Raw genomic sequence first — 16,324 nt, 5'->3', positions numbered from 1 at the left:
AACAATTCCAAAGGTTTATTTCCTTACGTTGGTATTATACAATATAACGCAAAGGGCAGGAAATCACACAAAATTTGCTTTAAAATAGACAAAGGGTCCAGCACTATCAAGAGAACATTCAACCAGGGGCAGCAGTTGAGGCGCCCAGGACCTGCTTGGACACACGCACATGCGGCCGCGACGGAAGCAAGAGGACCAGGACACCGGGCAAGATCCCCGCAGTGCCAGCTTCCCAGGACTCAGGATTCCAGTCGGCCATGAAGCAATAAATACAAACATGCCCCACAAGGTGAGAATAAAGCCATCAAGGTGATGAGGAAGAAGTCACGGGGATTTTCTTCTTCTAAGTCCAAGCACAGTGGCAATATTTCAAGTATTGCAAAGAAAAACACACGTGTGTGTATTTTTGTCTGTTATGTGGCGTGTGACTCTGGAACCCCCCGCATGGGTCCATGGCCCCACCACTGCCTCCCGCAGACTGGGGACTCGTTCAAGTATCTACTGATTCAGGCAGGGCTAACCAAGGGCTGGGCAGACCAAGGGAGGCCCAGGCGGGGTTTGCAGGGCATGCCCGCCTGGAATCCGGAAGGCAGGCCTCTCTGCAGACGCCCTCCGTGGCCCTGGGCAAGGCAGAGGCAGGGAGGGACAGGGCTGTCATCAGGCCTACCCTGCCGAGGAGCTGACATCAAAACTGACTGTCAAAGCTGGACGGGGAGCTTTTGCACATGTTACTTTTTTCTTTGCATGAAGTATTCCCCTCATCTGCTTCCAGGCCCAGGTAGGGAGGGTGCTGGGCACACACCTGTCCTGCTGCCGCCACAGGGAGGGGCGGCAGGGGACAGCCACCAACACAGGTGTGCAAAGCAGCCTCACCCGCCCGCCACACGCCCCTGTGCCATCTGCCTCTAACCTGGCCCAGTCCTCGCCCTCCCAAAACCAATTCTTAAACACCTGCAAGTTTTCTCCTTTAAAGAAAAAATGAGCTGCATAAAAATAAGACACATTTTAGGAATAAAGTGTGAAAGATTACAAGACGTATCCAGGGCTGAGAGAACACGGTGCCTCTGCTGCCGGTCCCCAGAGGAACCCTTGAACAAAGAACTGCCTCTGCCTCTAGCGCAGGGCCCCACTCCCCCCGGAGCCAGTTCTCCCGCTGAGGTCCAGACCTGGGCAGCAACGTGGTCCGGTGCTCGGGCTTGGGGGGCCCTGGCATGTGTCTGCATATGTGTATGTACAAACACCAGGCCACTGCCAGGAATCGCTGCCCAGCAGTCCCTGGTGAGGTCCAGGTTCTGTCTCTATATGCATAAAGTGCTTGGGTGATTGACAAAGCTGGGTGGGTATCTCGGAGGGAGAGGCTCCTGGAGACTGGGGGACGCCGAGGCCGCAGGCTCTTCCTGGGCACAGTGCCTGCTGACCTGCCCTAAGCAGGAGCTCGCTTTGGCTTTGAGTCGGCAGTGGTCTCAGGCCCTTGCCTGTCCTCCGGGGCTGCCCTGGGGCTAGAGGGTGGTGGCACCCACGCCTGCTGAGCCAGGCAGCTGGAGGGGCAGAAATTCTGTGATCCCCACCTGTAAAAGATGGGAGACACCCCCAAGCTGTGTGGCTCCAGATGTGCTGGTTCTGCCCCGTGAGCTGCAGGGAGGCCGGCAGGCTGACTGTCCGTGGGGCCCAGGGCAGGGCTCAGCACCAGCGATCAGCGCCATGGGCTTGTCCCGAGGAGTCCAGCCAGCACACAGAGCCCACTCTGCAGGGCTCGGCAGGACGGGGGGCCCAGCCAGGCCAGAAAGGTCAGGCACAGATGCCAGTCAGCAGCGCCGAGAGTCTCCGCTCAATGCACAGCTTGCCTGTGGAGGGAGAGGGGAGTGTGAGGGAGACGCCCAGAGTCCCCAGCCCCCAGCCCAGCCTGGCACTCACACTTGGTGACGTTCTCGATGTCGGCCTGGTCCGAGAGCATGTGCTGCAGCCCCTCCAGGAGCAGCAGGGCCTTGTGGTAGCGCGGGACGCAGCCCTCACGGTGCTGGAACATCTCGTCCAGGGCAGCCGACTGCACCTGGGGGCGAGGACAGAGGCTGGACAGGGGCAGCTCATCCCACTCCCTCCCAGCAAGGGCTGCCCTGCACCCACGGCAGCGGCCCAGGGGTGGCAGATAGGCGCTCAGGGCAGTGACGTGGGGACATAAGTGCTGGTGCAGCCTGCTGTGCAGAGGGGATGGTCACAGGGCCAAGGGGAGACACTGCCTGGAACCAGATGACCCTGGCCAGCGCTCTCAGCCCGGCCCCAGGACAACAGAGTACCCGCCGCTCAGTCAGTGTCATTACTGCTGCTGCCTGGCCTGCCTGGGCAGGAAGGGGGGCAGGAGGGAGGCTGACTTTTCCCATGTTTGTTCAGACTGGATTTTTACTACATGCTTAAATTTTCTTAAAAAAGGAGACTCAGGCACTCATGAGTTTTTGCCTGTAATACCCAGCATCTTGGGAAGCTGAGGCAAGAGGATCACTTCAGCCCAGGAGTTAGCGGCTACACTACACTTCAGCCTGGGCAACAGTGCAAGACCCTGTCTTAAAAAAAAAACAACAAAAAATAAACGAAAAGGGGGCACCACCTCAGAGGCAGAGGGAGCTCTTCAGAGCCCAAGCAGGGAGTCTTTGCCCGCGGTACCACCTGAGTGCACCACACTTCCAGGCAGGTTGTCCGGGACCAGGTGCTGCTTCTGGAGGCTGACACCTGACTACGAGGCCTGAAGACCAAGTCTCTCATTTTACAATTGGGGAAACTGAGTCGGGGCGAGGCAGGATGCACATGGGCCACGGCACCCGTACAATCAAGGATGCACCCAGCCGAGCTGCGAGCGCCTGCAGGAGGCTGGGGGTGCATAATGCTGTCATTTCAAGACCTCCAGAAGTGACACCCCCCAAAGTCTCACCACGCTGTGGGCATCAAGGTCCCCTCCCAGTGGAGACGGCCGGCCTGGAAGTTCCTGGCCCTGCCCCACTGGTGTCTGTCTGTCCCGTACCATCTGCACAGCGTGGCTGAAGATGAGCCTCTCGGCAGTGATGCTGTGAATGCGGTCCAGAAGCCGCTGCTTGTCCAGGAAGAAGCGCTGCAGCCGCAGGCTCAGGCCCTGGCAGGACACCACGCTGGCCTTGTACAGCTCATTCAGCCTGCGCACCACTGCAAAGGACGAGGGTGGTCAGCTCAGGGTGCAGCAGACACGGGGCAGGGCTGGAGTGGCCATGATCTGCCCGGTGCACTGAGTGAGGACGTCCCTCCCTCCCTGCCACAGCCCTGGCTCCCCGTGGCCTTGAGGGTGTGGCCAGGCTCCGCACCTTGTCCCGGGTGCCATCCGACCCCACAGCCTCTGTGCTCTGCATACTGGGCTCCAGGGTGCTGTCCGACCCAATGGCCTCTGTGCTCTGCACACTGGGCCAGGCCCCAAGGCCTTTGCACCTTTGCACAGGGGCCTACTCAAGCAGCCTCCCTGTCACCTTGTCACCCAGACAGTTGCAAGGTGGGCTTCCTCCCCAACCCGGCATGTGGGCTGAGCGGTCGCAGCCCTCACCCTGCTTCACAGTGGACGACAGGCAGAGCTTGCCGGCCCGGATCTGGTCGATGGCAGTTTGCAGGCCGGAGGACAGTAGCTCGGCCACCTTCAGGTACAGCACCAGCTGTTCTGCGAAGCTGGGGGCAGCAGGCAGATCAGAGGAGGCCGGTTGGTCCTGGCCTCCAGGCCACCACCCGCCCCACCCCGCCCCAGCCCTGGCGGCACCCACCCCCATTCTCGGCTCAGCAGGCTGATCTGGTCGGCCACCACACTCTCCTGCAGCTGGTACTCAGGGCCCCCCGCCGCCTCACTGGCGCTGCCCTTCAGGGCTGCGATCTCCAGGACGTGCTGCACGAACAGCAGCGTGAAGCGCAGGCCACGCAGGATCTCCGTGTGCTCTTGCTGCAGGAAGCGGCCGTCAGGGCGGCACGTGCTGCCCAGGCTTGGATGGGGCTTGTCTCCCTTCAGACTCACTGATGACGCCTTGGGGAGGCAGGGCAGGGTCCCCTCCCCTGCTGCAGCCCGGGCAGCTGGGATGTGCCACGCCCGACACCCCACACACCCTGCACCCCACACACCGTACACCCCACACAGCCGACACCCCACACAGCCGACACCCCACACAGCCAACATCCCACACACCCCGCACCCCACACACCTGACACCCCACACACCCTGCACCCCACACACCCTGCACCCCACACCCGACACCCGACACCCCACACCCTAACCCCACACCCGACACCCCACACACCCTACACCCCACACCCCACACACCCGACACCCCACACACCCGACACCCCACACACCTGACACCCCATACACCCTATACCCCACACCCTACACCCCACACCCAACACCCCACACACCCGACACCCCACACCATACACCCCACACACCCGACACCCCACACCCGACACCCCACACACCCTACACCCCACACCCTACACACACACCCTACACCCCACACCCCACACACCCGATACCCCACACACCCTACACCCCACACACCTGATACCCCACACACCCTACACCCCACACACCTGACACCCCACACCCTACACCCCACACACCTGACACCCCACACCCTACACCCCACACACCCTACACCTGACACCCCACACACCTGACACCCCACACACCCGACACCCGATACACCCTATACCCCACACCCTACACCCCACACCCGACACCCCACACACCCGACACCCCACACCATACACCCCACACACCCGACACCCCACACCCGACACCCCACACACCCTACACCCCACACCCTACACACACACCCTACACCCCACACCCCACACACCCGATACCCCACACACCCTACACCCCACACCCCACACACCCGATACCCCACACACCCTACACCCCACACACCTGACACCCCACACCCTACACCCCACACACCTGATACCCCACACCCTACACCCCACACACCCTACACCCCACACCCTACACCCCACACACCCAACACCCCACACCCCACACACCCGACACCCCACACACCCCACACACCCTCCAGCCAGAATGGGAACCTTTGCTCACTCCAGCCCTCACCTCCATGAGGGTCTCCTCAGGGAGGTCGGGGGCCTCGAAGGTCACAGCCCCCTCCAGGTTCGCAGCAATGGGGTCGGCAAAGCTGCAGCCGTGTCCTGGAGCAGGGAGCTCAGGGGCTGGGGCCTCGCTGCAGGGCCCAGGCACCAGGTGGCGGGCAGAAGAGCTGGCAGAGCCAGTGGGGCCCACTGCAGGGAGAGGGCAGTGAGGGGCACACCAGGACCAGCAGACACCGTGGCCCCCATGCATCCCCCACAGACTCCCACACCTCCAGGGCCCAATGTGCCTCTGCCTCGGTTTACACCTGTTATATCCCAATGCTCCAACAGGAGAAGCACAGCAGGCCCCTAGAGCCCCTCCTCAACCTCTTGCCACTCACCACAACCCCCAACTCCCCAGCTCCCCACCTCAGGCCAAGGGCTGCGGTGCCCACCAAGGGACCCTCTGGGTATCCCGACCCCCAGCCCAGATCTGCCTGGGAGGAGGGCAGCTGCCACTATCTGGAATGGGGTAGGTGCGTGGCTTGGTGTGCTACTGTGCCCCACAGCTGGGCCCAAGGCCCAAAAGGACCTCAAAGGGCAAGGCAGTCCCCCATCCTCGCTATGGGGCTGGCAGGTGACCCCAGCGATGGCAGCCCCTGGCCAGGACCAGACGCCCACAAGCCCACCCCTCCCCAGGCAGAACCCGCAGTGGGGACCCAGCCAGGCCCCAGGCCCAGAGCATCCCCACACACCACTGGCTGGGGAACCGAGGGGCATGCCTGTCTGCACGGCCTGTGCTCATCAGGGCAACTCCTGACCAACACAGCACAGCCCACGGCAGCTGGGCAAGGAGGCCATGATCCAGACACCGTCCCTGCTCACCTCATGTTTTGGGGATAAATGGGAACGAGCGCCTACCGCTCACAGGTTGAGTGGCAGGGGTGGTCTGAGGGGTGGATACCAGAACCACGTCCATTTCGCAGACGGGGAGACAGAGCAGGGGTTTCTCAGGGGCCTGAGCTGCTTCCTCAGGCACCCCCGGGCTCTGGGGGGCTGTAGTCCAGTGACCCGAGTTAAAGGATGCCCCCCTCCGCTAGGGCGCTGCCACCACCCCAAAAGGGACAGGGCTTCAGCCTAGCCAGCCCTCACCTGAGAACATCCTGGTGCGGGGGCCCTGGGGGGGCGTGCTCCCGCTCGGGGGAGAGCCCACGGTGAAGACCACCGGGGAGGGGCTGCTGGTGCCCCCAGCACGGGCTCCTGGGTGCAGGCTCCCTCCAAAGCCAGCTGAGGGTGCTGGGAGAGCAAGGAAGGGCTCAGGAGCATCCTGACTCCCGCCAACCCCCATCCCACAGCCTCCGAGCCCCACCCGACCCCCGTCCCACAGCCTCCGAGCTCCCCCCGACCCCCGTCCCACAGCCTCCGAGCCCCACCCGACCCCCATCCCACAGCCTCCGAGCTCCCCCCGACCCCCATCCCACAGCCTCCGAGCCCCACCCGACCCCCGTCCCACAGCCTCCGAGCTCCCCCCGACCCCCATCCCACAGCCTCGACCCCCATCCCACAGCCTCCGAGCTCTCCCCGACCCCCATCCCACAGCCTCCGAGCCGCACCCGACCCCCGTCCCGCAGCCTCCGAGCCCCACCCGACCCCCGTCCCGCAGCCTCCGAGCTCCCCCCGACCCCCATCCCACAGCCTCTGACCCCCGTCCCACAGCCTCCGAGCCCCACCCGACCCCCGTCCCGCAGCCTCCGAGCTCCCCCCGACCCCCGTCCCGCAGCCTCCGAGCTCCCCCCGACCCCCGTCCCGCAGCCTCCGAGCTCCCCCCCGACCCCCGTCCCGCGGCCTCCGAGCCCCACCCGACCCCCATCCCACGGCCTCCGAGCCCCACCCGACCCCCGTCCCACAGCCTCCGAGCCCCACCCGACCCCCGTCCCACGGCCTCTGAGCCCCACCCGACCCCCGTCCCACGGCCTCCGACCCCCGTCCCACAGCCTCCAAGCCCCACCCGACCCCCGTCCCACAGCCTCCGACCCCCACCCACCCACACACCGATCTCCATGGGCTTCTCCTGCAGGCTCTCCGTGCTGCCTGGGTCCGGGGCTTGTGTCCCAAACGCCGCCTTAAGGAGCAGGTCAGTGAGGCGGCTGGTGCTGAAAGACCTGTGGGAGGGTGCGGGGCTGTGCTGGGTGCCCGGCCCACCCCACCCTAGCTGGACCTCGAGAGGTCCCTCTGCAGGCCAGACACACACGATGCACGGTCTCCTGGCCCACCTCGAGAGGCAGGCGCTCCTGTCACCCCAGCTTACAGGCGGGCATGGCGAGGCTCAGGACGGGGACCTGCTGGGGGTCTAGCGCCAGCCACAGGTGGGCCAGGCTCTCTGGCACCCAGCCACACTGGGCACCCACAGAAGGGCAAGGCTGGGCTTTTCCTGTTCTACCCCCCAGAAGTACACAGCAGAACAACGCAGGGGAAAGGGGCTGCCCCTCAGAAGCCCGTCCAAGGCCTGTCCCCTCAACTCACCGGCCAAAGGGGCCCTTGGGGTCCTCGCCTGGCCGCAGGCCAGGGCCCAACGGCTGACCATGGAAGGGTCCCACCTCAGAGAGGTCGGGCAGCGTCCGGTTTCGAGGGGGCGTCATCACCACGCCCTGCCGGGCTAGGAGGGCCAGCAGGTTCTGGGAGCTGGGGGTCTTCGGGAAGTCGAAGGAGGGCACAGCCTAGGAGGACAGAGATGGGGTGAAGACTGCCCCGCAGGTCTGCAGCCCTGGGGCCCAGTGCCTGGGGAAGGGGCCGAGTCCGCAGGAACTGGCAGGCATGTGGGAGCAGCCTGAGCATGAGCCCAGGCGGGGGTCAAAAGGTACAGAGCTGCCTTCCTCGGTCTTTGTTCAGGACTGGCCACTCCCACCCATCTTCCCCAGGGCTCCGTGCCCCTGCACACATGGCAGTGCCCATTACCTTGGTGGGGGAGCCCAGGATGGGGGGCAGGGGGTTTCGCTGCAGGAAGTCGGGCAGCTTGGGTGAGCCCCGCAGGCTCCGGCAGGACTGCAGGCCGTGGGACGGCTGGGGAGGGCTGGCCTGTGGTGGGCTGAACACAGCTCCCAGGGGGTCCGTGGGGGGTTTGGGCAGCTTGGGGCGGACGACGTGCAAGTCAGACAGGTTGGGGGCGCTGTGCAGGCGGCAGCCCAGCCCGGAAGTGCGGGTAGAGTGCTCGGGTGCAGAGGAGCCTAGAGAGAGAGACACGCCTCGTCACGACCCAGCCCTGGGCCCCACTGCTACCACACGGAGCCCCTTGGGGTAGACGCACTCCAAGGCCCCACTCTTTTTCTTTTGTTGAGACGGAGTCTCGCCCTGTCATTCAGGCTGGAGTGCAGTGGTATGATCTCGGCTCACTGCAACCTCTGCCTCCCAGGTTCAAGCGATTCTCCTGCCTCAGCCTCCCGAGTAGCTGAGGCGCCACTCTTAAACCTGACCCTCAGCCAGCACGGAAGACTGGCACAGAGGGGATAAGAAACCTGCCCCAGCTCACACAGCCAGGAGCTGGAGAGGCAGTTGGCTTCTGTTCCACCAGCTTCCTTCCCACTCCTTTTCACTTGGAAAAAGCAAGGGCTTTAGACCAGGATGACAACGTGAGCGAGGGAGGTCAGCCTAGCACCCCCTCCCCCCTCCGGACTGCACCCACCTGGACGAGGGGACCTGCCACCCCACATCTCAGCTCCCTGTGGGGAGGGCGTCCCGCTCCAGCCTGGCCGCTCAGGGATGGTTCCAACTTGGGGAAAAGGGAGATCTGTCAGGGTCCAGCTGGGACAGAGACAGCCTCCTCACCCACTGCCTACAGACGCCCCTTCCCAGGCCCCAGCCTGCAGGCGCACCTTGAGGCGATGGCGTGTAGGGCCGGCCTCCACCCAGAGACATCTTCCTGGCCAGGACGCCTCCATGCTCAGCGTGGGCAGGGGGCGAGGGGCTGGCCCTTGCAAAGCCCAGGGGGCTGGTGCTGCCTGACCTGCGGATGGCAGAGGACCTGAAGACAAGGCAGATATTAGGAGGGGAGGCCTCAGCAGCCCTGCCTGACCTGTGGACGGCAGAGGACCTGGGGACAAGGCAGGTATTAGGAGGGGAGGCCCCAGCAGCCCAGGACCCCATGCCACGCCAAGTGGCTACAGTGCTGACAGATGGCTCATCCTCTAATGCACTCTGTCCAGGTAACCGGCCACACAGTGGGTGTGTGGGAGGAGTTGGCCCCTTCGCTTTCCTGCCCGGGGCGCCAACCCAAGGCACCCTCACCCTAAAGTCTCCATCCCCTGCCAGACACCCACTGGCCCACACAGCCTTCTGTGAGTTCAAAGAAAGGTACCCTTTCCTCCCACCATTTACTTCTGTCTGTTAAAACTGGCCAAAATCGATATTGATTTTATAAACTAGAGAGATTTTACTGATCAGAAAACTGTCAAAATAACTCTAGAAACCCAAGACATCAACAAAGTAGATGGTGGTGCTGAGTTACGCAGCGCGCAGCGTGCACAACTGCACATGGATGACGACCCTGTCCCTCTATGGGAGCCGTGGAAGGGCTCCTGCCACACAAGGCCCCAGCCACGCCTGGCTACCTGGGGGCTCCACACTCACCGAGGTGTTTGGAACTGGGTGGGTGACTGCAGGTTTCGCTCAATGCGCTGGTAGTTCTGCACCTGCGTGGGGACTGGGATGGGGACAGAGGCGCCGCACCTGCTGCTGGAGAACGGGCCAGCCCGGCTGTGGTGGAGAGAGGTCAGGATCATGACAGACACTGGGGTCACAAGAGGCTGAGGTCATGGAGCTGGGGCACCAGAAGAAAACCTAGGCCCAGACTTCCTAGCTAGGGCAGAGGCCACCCTGAGACCCATGCCAGGTCTGAAAAGAGCCGGCTTCCATGCCTCTACACACACCAGAAATGTGGCACCTGCACCCCACCTGGACTCCCAGTCTGCACCCAGCCAGTGGGGGGCCACCCTGGCCGGGGCCCTGGCCATTCCTGGCCCTACAGGCTCAGGGCTTGCGACAGGACTGTGCTGGCCCTGGCGTCCCTGGTTGGTTTCCTCATTCACCTACTCCTGTCAATGCTCTTCCCACTATAGTCCCTTCTGCAGGACGACCCAGCAGACCCCGTCCTGCGAGGCCTGGGAGAAGAAGGCAGGGGCCTCTGGACACAGCAGGCCTGGGCTGGCTGCGACACACAGGAAGCCCAACCTCCAGCTGGGGGACTGTTCACAGCCCCATCCACCCAGCCTGGGGCCCTGCTTACCCTGAGGGACTAGGGGAGCTGCTGCAGGGTGGGGATGGAGATGGGGTCCGGCCGTGGCTCTCCAAGCCCGCAGAGGCCACCAGTGAGCTCCTGTGGGGCAGAAGGGAGGCCAAGGGCATTTTTTTTTTTTTTTTTTTGACAGTCTCACTCTGTCGCCCAGGCTGGAGTGCAGTGGCGCAATCTCGGCTCACTGCAACCTCTGCTTCCTGAGTTCAAGCGATTCTCCTGCCTCAGCCTCCTGAGTAGCTGGGATTACAGGCATGTGCCACCACACCTGGCTAATTTTTTGCATTTCTTTTTTTTGTCAGTAGAGACGGGGTTTCACCATGTTGGCCAGGATGGTCTCAATTTCCTGAACTTGTGATCCACCCGCCTCGGCCTCCCAAAGTGCTGGGATTACAGGCATGAGCCACCACGGGCCAACGGCATTTACTCTTTTTTTTTTTGAGACGGAGTCTCGCTGTGTCACCCAGGCTGGAGTGCAGTGGCGTGATCTCAGCTCATTGTAAGCTCCGCCTCCCGGGTTCACGCCATTCTCCTGCCTCAGCCTCCCAAGTAGCTGGGACTACAGGCGCCCGCCACCATGCCGGGCTAAGTTTTTTTTGTATTTTTGGTAGAGACAGGGATCCACCATGTTAGCCAGGGTGGTCTCGATCTCCTGACCTTGTGATCCGCCCGCCTCAGCCTCCCAAAGTGCTGGGATTACAGGCGTGAGCCACCGCGCCCAGAGGCCAAGGGCATTTTCAAGCCACACGCGGCACAAAGCTCAGCCCGCCCTGTGCCCCACTAGCCCCTGCCTGCAGTGGACATGGCAGTCTCAGCCCTCCCCCAATGGCCTGATGACTCCAGGCAGGGATAACACGGGCCACTTCCAAGGCCACAGTTTCTCTCCCCTAAAATACAGAGGTAAGGGATGGGGGCTCACCCACTGCACATCAGGCTGTCTGGCGGGGGTTTGGCACTGGGCGCCTCAGCCACCAGGTCACCTGCAGGGGGAGACAAGGCTGGGCATGGAGTCCTTGCCGCCTGCCCAGGGCCACTCCACCCCACCGAGGCTCTCTGCTGGATCCCCACGCACACTCCACCTTGCAGGGGCCTCAGCTCGTACAGCGGCCTTGTGGGGGGCAGAGCCTGGGTGGTACAGTCCAGGCTGCATCCTCCCTGCCAGCCCCAGGCCAGCTCCGGGAGACCAGAGCGCTGCCTGCCCCCGCTTATCCCCACTTGGACTCTGCGCCTCCTGTCTCCTGTGTCCTCAGCCCCAGAGACCCCTGGGGCCCTGCCCCCCAGCCTTTAGCTAACTCCAGGATGGGCGGGGGAGGTCAGGCATCTACAGCCCTAAGTCTGGGCCCAACCCCCTCCAGGAATACCCAGGTTCCCGCCCCCAAGGAGGCTCTGCCCTACCCCTGGTGTCCTTCTTCCTGTTGCCCTGACAGCTGGCAAAGGACCAAGGCCCTCCCCGGGTCTGTCTGGGGCTTGGCTCAGGCCTCACCACCCCCGCAGAAGCCATGCTGATGGGAGAGGCGGAGGGCTCGGCATGAGTCATTGTGTCCCTGGCAGACACGGGGACCAGTGCCAACCCAGACCTCCAGGAGCTTTGGGACAGCCAGGGACAGAGTGCAGGGCCTTCAGAGGAGCCACAGACCCCAGGCCTGCTCCAAAAGTTTAGGCACCTTCATTCAACAAACACATGGGCAGCCCCTGGCCATTATGGAGTGGGGGGGTTCCCCAAAAGCCAAGGAATAAACCCACCTGCAGGGTGTAGAGGCAACAAGAGTTGCTGAGAAACAAGGTAGGGGTACATGGCGGGGAAGGGGCATGAGGTGAGCGGCCCCCACCCATCCGAAGTGCAGCACTGTCTAAGGAGACCAGGCCTATGGCCTCCGACCTCCTACTGACCACTAGGAGGACCCGGCTTTGATTCCAGGAGTGCTTTTAACAGACACGGCCTCCCCAACCAAGCTGGGCCGATGCCGGTGGCTCCCAGGGGCCCATCCTAACTGCCCATAAGTGGAGATGGGTTACACACTGTGCATCCAACACATGCAATGTACTGTCCCCGCCGCACCTGAGGCGTCACCTCCAAGCCCAGCGTGCCCCCTGACCTGGAAACTGCGCGGGGACCATGACGAAGTCGTCTGTGTCACAGGAGGAGTCCTTGCTGCCACCAGAGTCCCGGGAGCTGTGCAGGAAGCCAGCGGTGTCAGCCGGGGAGGCCAGGGTCTTCTGCAGCTGCTGCATCTCGCCCAGGGACTGAGAGTCAACGGAGGGGCTGGTGAGCAGGTCTCAGGGACCTAGACACTCAGGGGAGCAAATTCCCCCTCCTGGGATGGCCCAGAGCCCCAGTAAAGATAGGGGCGCTGGGGCTGAGAAGGGCTGGGCACGTCTTTCTTCCTGTGCTCCGCTCTTCTCTGTACTTCCAGAGCACTCCACTCAAAGGCCAGCTTTGACCTCGCAGGGACAGGCCCCCCGACGAGCCACTCTCACCATGCAGCCTGGGTGGGTTGAAGCCCTCAGCTCCCAGAAGCTCTGGGAGGCCCTGTTTTGGGGAGTTGTTCACCACCTGCCCTCTGCACCTCACTTTTCCATCGGCATAGCCAAGAGAACGAGGTACCATGGAAGGCAAGTCCAGTGGAGAGGCTGCCACCCCAGTGGGCCCTGCTCTGAGGCCAGCACCATGCTAAGGCCCAGGGCACACCATCCGTGCGGAGGTGGCTAAAGCCCCAAGTGCCCCAGGGCAGGTCTGCGGATGCCACAGCTCCCTACAGTAGGGCGCTGCCACGCTCCCCTCGCCACATCTGAGCTTTCGGCCATGATACAGGCAGACAACCAAGGTCAGAGGACCGGTCCCTGGTCACAGAGCAGGGGGCCAGGCCAGGAGAGCCCAGACATAAACTCATCACCACCAGCCACAACACCATGCCTGAGAGCCAGGCTCCAAGTCAGATGGACAGAGGGACGGCGGTTCATGGCCGACTCAGGTGCTCTGCAGACCCCTCCCATGTCACACAAGGAGTGCCATCATCATGTGGGGCCATCACCCTGCAACCCTACTCATGCTTTGAGTCCAATGGAAGACACGAGGGAGGCCAGGGGTGCAGGTGTTGGTGGGCCAAGGCCACACGCTGCTTCTGTCCACGTCAGCACAAAACCAAAGACAGGACCAGACCAAACAGCCGCCCTATCGGCCTCTGGGACCTGAGGGCTGTGGGTGTTGGGAGGGGCTGTCACCCGTTTGTGGGGCTTCAACATCTGACAGAACGAACTCATCCATGTCTTTCGTGACTCACACAGACAACAGAAGTCACAGCACGTCCCCGCGGGGGCCCAGGGCTGGAGCCCCTGACTGCTGAGTGGAGGGAGAAGCTGTCAGGCCCCTGGGGCGGCAACTCACCGGCGGGGAGGCCAGGTGGGAGGTGGAGCTGCTGCTGGAGCTGCTGCCAGACCCCGAGCTTGGGTACGAGGGCACAGGCACGGGTGGGGCTGAGATAAACATGCATAGGTCAGTCTGGGCCATCCTCCTGTCTCCTCCTCACCCTCGAGCCAACCCACAGACTGGACAAGCTCAACCATATCCCCTCCACTTCCGGCTACACCCCGACCAGCAGGAAGGAGGGAGGCTCCCTCCTGGGCCACCCTATGACTGTCACAGGGCAGCACCAGCCCCTCCAACACCCCATCCCCATCCCAAGCCTGCTGCACCATGCGAACCCCTGGCCTTGGGGTCCCCGCTGCAGCAGAGCAAGGAGCCGGGTGTCCTGCCCTCCCTGGGAGCTGGCCGCAGCTCAAGACCTGCTCCCTCTGCCCCACACTCAGTGCCCTAACCAGACCCGGGGAGGAAGGGGTGCAGGGCCCATGCGGAGCCCCAGGACCCACAGAAACTCACATTTCCTGACCGAGGGGCTGGCATCGAGGAAAGGGTGATGAAAAAACTCATCTGCAGGAGGAAGGAAGAGTGAGGCCTCAGGAGGACCCCAGCTCTGACCCCAGGCCCCTGCCTCCCCACGGCCTGAGCTCCAGCCACGTTGGGCACCTGCCCGGGCGGAGGTGGAGCCCCTGCCTGCGCTTGGCTTGTGGAAAGGGCAGTGTGCACATGGGGCTGGGTGTGAAGCCGGTGGGCCCTGCTCACATCAGCAAATGCAAGGAAGGAGGGTGGGGGACTCCAGCTGCGCCCCTGGTGGGTGCTCACCGAAGTCCATGCGGTCCTTGTGGTTGCGTTGCAGTAGGGCCAGGAGCAGCTGCCGCAGCGGGGCCGAGGTCTCCCGGGGGATGCTGGGGCAAGAGGAGGCTGGTGTGAGCAGGGCCTGCGGGGCCGGAGCCCGCGGGGGAAGGGAAGGGAAGGCGGGAGGGTGCTTACGTGGGGACCAACGTCTTGTTCTTCTCGTAGAACAGGCGCAGGTCCTGGGGGCTGCTGGCCTGCGGGGACGGGGACAGCCTGACTGCCAGGGCTGCGGCCGAGCGGGACCAGCCCACGGGGTCTTGGTGCGTTCGTCCCCAGTCGGCCCCTGCCCCAGACGCTGCGAAGCCCGGGGGAAACCGGGTGCTAGCGCCACTGTTTGCTGCTGGAGGTATGAGCATGGGGGCGGGGAGGGGGCGCCGACGGTCTCTTGGGGTGTCCACCCCCCAGAACGCGGCCTCCCAGCCCTCACCCACTCGGCCCCGGCGCTGCCCTCACCTCTGACCAGGCAGGCGACCAGACAGGCGACTAGACAGGCGACCAGACAGGCGACCAGACATGCGAGGGAGGCCTTGCCGGGGGCAGCTCCCAGTCACCGCCGGCGGCACCGCCCTCCCTGGGGGACACCGAGGCCCCTTCCCCACTGGACCCCTGGACGCCCGCCCCGCCAGCCAGGACCCGAGGGGAGCTCGTGGGGCGCGGGCAGGGCTCGCAGGGGGCGTCTGACCGCAGCTGGCGGACACTTGCACTGACGGTGCGGCGTGGGGAGCAGGGCCAAGCCCAGTTACCTGGAAGGGCGCCTTCCCCGTCAGGCACTGGTAGACGATGGTGCCGATGCTCCACAGGTCCGCCTTCCCGTCGTAGTGCTGGGACATGATGACCTCGGGGGCCTGCGGGACCAGAAGTTGGGTCAGTGTGAGGCCCCCGCACGCCAACCACAGAAGGTGCCCGCCAGGCCACAGCCAACCAGAGCAGAGCGCACCACACCCCAGCCAACCAACCAGCAAGCCCAGAGAGGCGCCCACCCGGCACAGCCCGGCCAAGGTAAACACACCATGTACATGGGGGAGCCGCAGAGTGTGGCCGCCATCATGTTGCTCTGGAGGTACCGCGCGAAGCCGAAGTCAGCTGCGGGAGAGACGCGTCAGGACCGGCGCCGGCCCCGGAGCCCCTCCCCGCCGGGCCCGCCTGCCTGCCCGCGGGCTGACCGATCTTGACGCGGATGCTGTTGGGGTTGGCGCGGCGGCCGGCGGGGTTGGACAGCAGGATGTTCTGCGGCTTCAGGTCGCGGTGGATGATGCCTTTGCTGTGCAGAAGCCGCATGGCGCCCGCGATCTGCTGCAGGAAGAGCCTGATGGTGTCCTCGCTCAGCGTGCGCATGGCTGCGGGGAGAGGCGGCTCAGGGCCTGGGGGCCGTGTTTCCTCCCCCAAGGGTGAGTCCCGCGCAGCCAGGCCGGTCCCGCCACACGGATGGAGAGCGCCAGGCAGGGCCGCAGGCCGGGAGGAAACCCCGGGTCAGGAGGGGCACAAACCACCACGGGCCGCCGAGACCAGGGCGCACCTGAAGCTCCTGCGCAGAGCCCGGCGCGCCGGCCCCACCACTCAGCCCCGGGCTGCAGCTGCTCCAGAGACGGGAGGCCGCCGAAGCCCAGCCTCAGTGCCACCGCGGTTCCGCCCGGGTCCCGCTCCTGCCCCTCTTCCCGGCATCCAGACAGGTGCCAGCCGCGCACAGCCCGACCCGACCCGCAGCCCCAGTCTCAGCTACGCGCGGCCTCAGCGTCTGTCTCCCAGGC

General features: G+C 64.1%; 1 protein-coding gene across 6 annotated transcripts in view; it reads right to left on the bottom strand.

Moving 5' to 3' along the window:
* ULK1 (unc-51 like autophagy activating kinase 1) overlaps positions 1–16,324 on the bottom strand; it is a 29,576-nt gene continuing 13,252 nt past the window's right edge. The window contains exons 6-29 of one of the 6 annotated variants that reach the window (XM_024348161.3): positions 15,740–15,913; positions 15,586–15,659; positions 15,320–15,421; positions 15,030–15,059; positions 14,712–14,770; positions 14,544–14,626; positions 14,241–14,291; positions 13,749–13,837; positions 12,460–12,607; positions 11,283–11,343; positions 10,358–10,447; positions 9,703–9,828; positions 8,949–9,097; positions 8,759–8,845; positions 8,035–8,303; positions 7,603–7,796; positions 7,132–7,241; positions 6,232–6,375; positions 5,105–5,289; positions 3,771–3,943; positions 3,560–3,678; positions 3,014–3,171; positions 1,915–2,050; positions 1–1,844 (exon numbers count right to left, since the gene is read on the bottom strand). In XM_024348161.3, the coding sequence (XP_024203929.1) occupies positions 1,789–1,844; positions 1,915–2,050; positions 3,014–3,171; positions 3,560–3,678; positions 3,771–3,943; positions 5,105–5,289; positions 6,232–6,375; positions 7,132–7,241; positions 7,603–7,796; positions 8,035–8,303; positions 8,759–8,845; positions 8,949–9,097; positions 9,703–9,828; positions 10,358–10,447; positions 11,283–11,343; positions 12,460–12,607; positions 13,749–13,837; positions 14,241–14,291; positions 14,544–14,626; positions 14,712–14,770; positions 15,030–15,059; positions 15,320–15,421; positions 15,586–15,659; positions 15,740–15,913 (2,867 nt within the window). In that variant the 3' untranslated portion in view covers positions 1–1,788. The remainder of the gene's footprint in view (positions 1,845–1,914; positions 2,051–3,013; positions 3,172–3,559; positions 3,679–3,770; positions 3,944–5,104; positions 5,290–6,231; positions 6,376–7,131; positions 7,242–7,602; positions 7,797–8,034; positions 8,304–8,758; positions 8,846–8,948; positions 9,098–9,702; positions 9,829–10,357; positions 10,448–11,282; positions 11,344–12,459; positions 12,608–13,748; positions 13,838–14,240; positions 14,292–14,543; positions 14,627–14,711; positions 14,771–15,029; positions 15,060–15,319; positions 15,422–15,585; positions 15,660–15,739; positions 15,914–16,324) is intronic. The other 5 variants (XM_024348162.3, XM_024348163.2, XM_024348164.3 and 2 more) reach the window with 5 other exon arrangements.

This window comes from Pan troglodytes, chromosome 10 (assembly GCF_028858775.2).
Source record: "Pan troglodytes isolate AG18354 chromosome 10, NHGRI_mPanTro3-v2.0_pri, whole genome shotgun sequence".
Taxonomy (NCBI): Eukaryota; Metazoa; Chordata; class Mammalia; order Primates; family Hominidae; genus Pan; species Pan troglodytes.
This window is presented reverse-complemented; position numbering and strand designations above follow the sequence as displayed.